General features: G+C 37.9%; 1 protein-coding gene across 1 annotated transcript in view; it reads left to right on the forward strand.

Annotated features, from left to right (window-relative positions):
• ACAD8 (acyl-CoA dehydrogenase family member 8) overlaps window positions 1-3636 on the forward strand; it is a 17441-nt gene extending 13805 nt beyond the window's left edge. The window contains exon 11 of the mRNA XM_008069546.2: window positions 2876-3636. Within this exon, the coding sequence (XP_008067737.1) occupies window positions 2876-2928 (53 nt within the window). The 3' untranslated portion in view covers window positions 2929-3636. The remainder of the gene's footprint in view (window positions 1-2875) is intronic.
• The last annotated feature ends 1651 nt before the right edge of the window (window positions 3637-5287 follow it).

Raw genomic sequence — 5287 nt, forward strand, 5'->3', positions numbered from 1 at the left:
CCACCACAGCCTCGACCTGCAGGGCTCCGGCGATCCTTCCACCTCAGCCTTCCAAGTAGCTGGAACTATAGGCACGCGCTACCACACCCGGATAGTTTTTGATTTATTGTAGAGATGAGGTCTTGCCAAGTTGCCCAGGCAGGTCTCGAACCCGCGGGCTCAGGCAATCCACTCACCTCAGCCTCTCAAAGGCACGGGATTGCAGGCTGAGCCACCGAGCCCAGCTTTATAGCCATTTTCTTTCTTTCTTTCTTTTTTTTTTTTAGTTGGAGTCTCACTCTGTCTCCCAGACTGGAGTGCAGTGGTATGCTCTCGGCCATGGCTGCCTCAACCTGCTGGGCTCTGGCGATCCTTCTGCCTCAGCCTTCCGAGTAGCTGGAACTACAGGCACACGCTACCGCTCCCGGCTAATTTTTGATTTATTGTAGAGACGAGGTCTTGCCAAGTTTCCCAGGCTGGTCTCAAACCCATGGGCTCAGGCAATCCACTCGCCTTGGCCTCCCAAAGTGCTGGGATTATAGGCTGAGCCACCGAGCCTGGCCCTGTTGACCATTTGTCTATCTTCTTTTTTTGCCCACTTTTTAATGGGGTTATTTGCTTTTTTCTTGCCTTTTTGGGGAGTTATTTGTAGATTCTGGATAGACATACAGTTTGCTAATATCTTTTCCCATTCTGTAAGTTGCCTATTTGCTCTGTTGATTGTTTCTTTTGTTGTGCAGAAGCTTTTTCGTTTAATTAAGTCCCACTTATTTATTTTTGTTTTTTGTTGCTTTTACTTTCGGGGTTTTAACAATGAATTGTTTGCCTAGGTCGATGTCCAAAAGAGTTTTTCCTAGGTTTTCTTTTAGGATTTTTCTGGTTTCAGGTCTGACATTTAAGTCTTCAATCTAGCCAGATGTGGTGGCCTCATGCCTGCAATCCCAGCACTTTGAGAGGCAGAGGCAAGAGGATTGCCTGAGCCCAGGGATTCAAGACCAGCCTGGTCAACAGTGAGATCTTGTCTCTACAATAAATCAAAAAGTTAGCCAGGTGTGGTGGCGTGTGCTTGTAGTTCCAGCTACTTGGAAGACTGAGGTGGAAGGATTGCCTGAACCCAGCAGGTTGAGGCTACTGTGGCCCATGAGTGTATCACTGTATTCCAGCCTGTGCAACAGAGTGAGAATCCAACTAAAAAAAAAAGGCTTTAATCCATCTGAAGTTAATTTTTGTATGTGGTAAGAGACAGGGATCGTTTCATTTTTCTGCATGTAGATATCCAATCTTCCTAGCATCATTTGTTGAATAGGGTGTTCTTTCCCCAATGTGTGTTTTTGTCTGCTTTGTTGAAGATCAGTTTGTGGTAGGTATTTGGGTTAATTTCTGGATTCTCATTCTCTTCCACTGGTCCATGTGTGTGCACTCCGGTACCAGTGCCATGCTGTTTTGGTTACTACAGCCTTGTAGTATAATTTGAAGTCAGGTAATGTGATGTTTCCAGCTTTGTTTTTTTTTTCGCTTAGGATGACTGGGTTTTCTGGCTCTTTTTTGGTTCCATATGAATTTTTTCTAATTCTGTGAAAAATAACATTGATTGTTTGATAGAGATTATATTGTATCTGTAGATCACTTTGGGTAATATGGTCATTACCCAAAGTATTGATTCTTCCAATTCATGAGCATGTGTTGTTTTTCCATTTGTTTGTGTCCTCTACAAATTTTTTCATCAGAGTTTTGTAGTTCTCCTAGTAGAAATCTTCACCTTCCTGGTTAAATATATTTCTAGGTATTTAGTTTTTTGGTTGCTATTATAAATGGAATTGAGTTCTTGATTTGATTCTCAGCTTGGTTGCTATTGGTGTGCTACTGAAATGTGTGTGTTGATTTTGTATTTTATAACTTTATGGAATTCATAAGTCAAGTCTAGGAGTCTTTTGGAAGAGTCTTTAGGATTCTCTAGGTATAAGATCATATTGTTGGCATACAGAGATAGTTTGATTTCTTCTTTTCCAATTTGGATATTACTTTATTTATTTCTTTTTCTTGCCTGATTACTCTGTCTAACACTTTCGATGCTATGTTGAATAGGAGTGGTGAAAATGGGCATCCTTGCCTTGTTTGGGCATCCTTGCCTTGAAGCGGAATGTGTTCAATTTTGCTCTGTTTTGGCTAGATAACCCTGCTGTAACTTTTAAGTGGGAAAAACCAAATGTATTTACAAATGCAATTATGATTACACCATCATGTAGTTATAGATAAATTTAAGCACTGATCATTTTATCACTTTGTTTCATCATGGACTTTACTATTGGTTACATCTAAAACTTTAGATTTGGCTTTATTTGAGATTGTGTGATTATTCATTCCTCAAGCAGGTTTCTATTTTTCTTTGTATTAAAGACTACTGCTAAATATGAAGCAGTTGATACCCTCCTTTTCAGGGAAAATGTTTTATTCTTTTTATAATTCAGTTTTCTGTTTGCCAATAAAATGTGTATTTATTATTGAAAAATTATAAAGTATAGGAAAAGAAAAAGATTACTCATGTTTCCACTTTGAGAATAACATTTGGGTATATCTCCTTTTGGACTTTTTTCTATGTTTTTGTAGGTATGATTTAAATTTTTGATTAGAATCATACTTTTTATCTTATTTTTATTCTGCCTTTTAAAAATTTAATATAAACATTTTTACCATCAGGAGAGTTTTTTTCGCAGTAAATATTAGTTATTTCCTGATATTTTGCTGCACTTTGGAGAGAAGTCTATAATAGTCCTATCAGTGATTCTAGTTCAAATCCACAGCTACCGAGCTAGACTTGGAGCAGACTGGTCAGAGCTTTAGCGAACTCTTAGACTTTACTTGCTACTAAATTCTTTCTTCTTTCTCCCTCTTTCAGGTAGCAATGAGGTGATGAGGATGCTGATCTCTCGAAGCCTGATTCTGGAGTAGCACCTACATGTGATACTCTGGCATGGTGTTAATTGTGCAACTGCAGTCAGTGTGGAGTGGTGCCATGTGGGTTGTTTTGTTCCAAATGAATCATGGATTGGACTGAAGGACTGAGCTCTTTCAGGGTGGGACATGCACTCTGCATGTTGGCAGCAGTGTCAGCTTTTGGACTGGAGCAGCATCCTCAGTGAACTAGAAGAGCCGCTTGATGAGAAATGTCACAAAAAGACATACTGCCTTGTTTTCCTAATGCCAGAAAGGTGACCAGTGAAGATGCATCGTCAAACTAGAATTTTTCCTTGGATGCATGTTGTCTTGATTTGTCTGCATTTTGCTGGTTTATTGAATCCCTCTTCTTCTAGGGTCCTGGGTACTTTTATAGAGGTTTTTCCTGATTATAGAGCAAAGGTATAGGGAGGGGAAATGGAGAGAAAATGCCCCCCTGGTCTGTTTTCATTCTCTGTGCCTCGGTTAAAGATACAGAAGGTTTCTCTAGATAACACTCCTCTGAATGTAAATCATGAGAAAATGAATATTTAAGAAACTACTCCTAAGCTGTGATTTAGGATGTATTTCTACTTCTAGATTACCTGAATATCAAAGGCTGAGATTATTTGGAATTTTGAGTTTTTGTTGTTTTTGTTTCTTAGAAGTCTATGATCTAGAATGACTTTCAGGGCTTCTCTTTCTGATAAGTACTTTGAGTATATTATTTTCTGACTTTTTGTTTCCTTTTTTGATGCTCTTCCTTTTTGGAAATATTTTTAATTACTACATTGATAAATAAAATATATCCTTTCTGTACTGTCTCTGGTTCCACTAAAGATGATTTTTATTTTATTTTTTCAACTAAGCCTTTACAACTATTTATACATTTTTATTCTATTTGATTAAAAATTTAATTGGATTTTGAAGTAGTAGTCCAAAGTTTTTTCTTGACCAATTTGGCTTTTAAAAACTAGCCTCCTTAAATTATTAACAGCTTTGCAATCAAGCATTGTTTATGATGTACTAAAGAAAATTTAAAGTAATATCCAAAGATGGAGACTTTTTGGGGATTCCTGTTACAAATGACCATTACATGACTCCATCCTTTCTCACCTCTAATAGAAAAAAATATGCAAGATATTTTGTTAACTACAAGTCAGTGTTTAGAGAGAACAAAATATGCATCTGTAGCTACAAATATATTCTTTTTTGAATGCATACTCTGCATAAGGAACTGTGCTTGGCACTCCAGGGGGGCCTGGGTGTGGGTATACTACCAAGTTCAAAATGTATTTCTCCCACTGAAGGGCTTATTTAATAGAGGAGCTAGGACATGGCTGTAGTGCAAAGCAATGATACAACTACATAAGGCTGAGAGGACAACCTGGCAAAAGTGATAAGGCAAGAAGGAACTCACAGAGAAAGCAGGAATTCATATCAAGCTTTTATTAAAATATATACCATTTAAAGAGAATAAAAACATCAGTTTCAGGTGAAAAAGAACCAGGAGCAAGAAAAATACAGGATTTGTGTGAAAACTGTTTACACTTTTAATTATGGTTTGGGGTTGGCACAGGAGGAAGAAAATGTAAGTTGAATCTGGATGGGGAGTTATGAAAGCCAAGGGGGAGATTTTATTTGGTGAGCAGTGGAGAGCCATGGAAGATTTTTAATGAGGAAGTTATGATGAGATAAATTTATTCATAAGAACATTCTGGAATGCATATGCAGGATAAATGTGAATAGAGAAAGACAGAAAATAAAATGTACCCAAACAATTGGTTCTCAAAATAGTCAAAGTATGAGACAATTTGAGCCTGAACTTGGAAGGTTAAAGGAAAGACTGATGTGAGCCAACATAGGCATGTCCACTGTGAAGCTTGAAGACCTCCCTAGTAATCAGGCTGGTCTCTCACGTTCCAATTCTGGGAGGTTCCTAATCTGACTTAAAGCAAACTCAGATACTATGTTGATTGATGTCTTTGTTCCCTTGGTAGGATTTTGATGAAATGATAGTTATTAAAAATGTACTTCTCATTATCACCCTCGGTTATTATTCAGAGATTTCAGTTTCCCAGTATCTTGGCAAGAGATTTGACAAATGTAGCAAGAACATAGTGAACTTTGGCTGTTTCATAAAAAGGCAAAAAAAATGGAGCAACAAACATGTAAGGAAAACCTGTGTGTCAGATGTCATAGTATGTGCAAGATGTATACAGATGACCAAATATGAGAGGAGGATCCCCAAAAACCAGAATTATCTTTTGGAGGGTGGGCCCCTTGTAGTACAATCGGAATTTTTTCTTCCGGATCAAATGGTCAACCTAATTTTTAGCTGGAAGTTTTGAGAAGACTGCATCACAATCTGCAG

The sequence above is a fragment of the Carlito syrichta genome, unplaced genomic scaffold (assembly GCF_000164805.1).
Source record: "Carlito syrichta isolate Samal-C Ts95f unplaced genomic scaffold, Tarsius_syrichta-2.0.1 Scaffold312097, whole genome shotgun sequence".
NCBI lineage: Eukaryota > Metazoa > Chordata > Mammalia > Primates > Tarsiidae > Carlito > Carlito syrichta.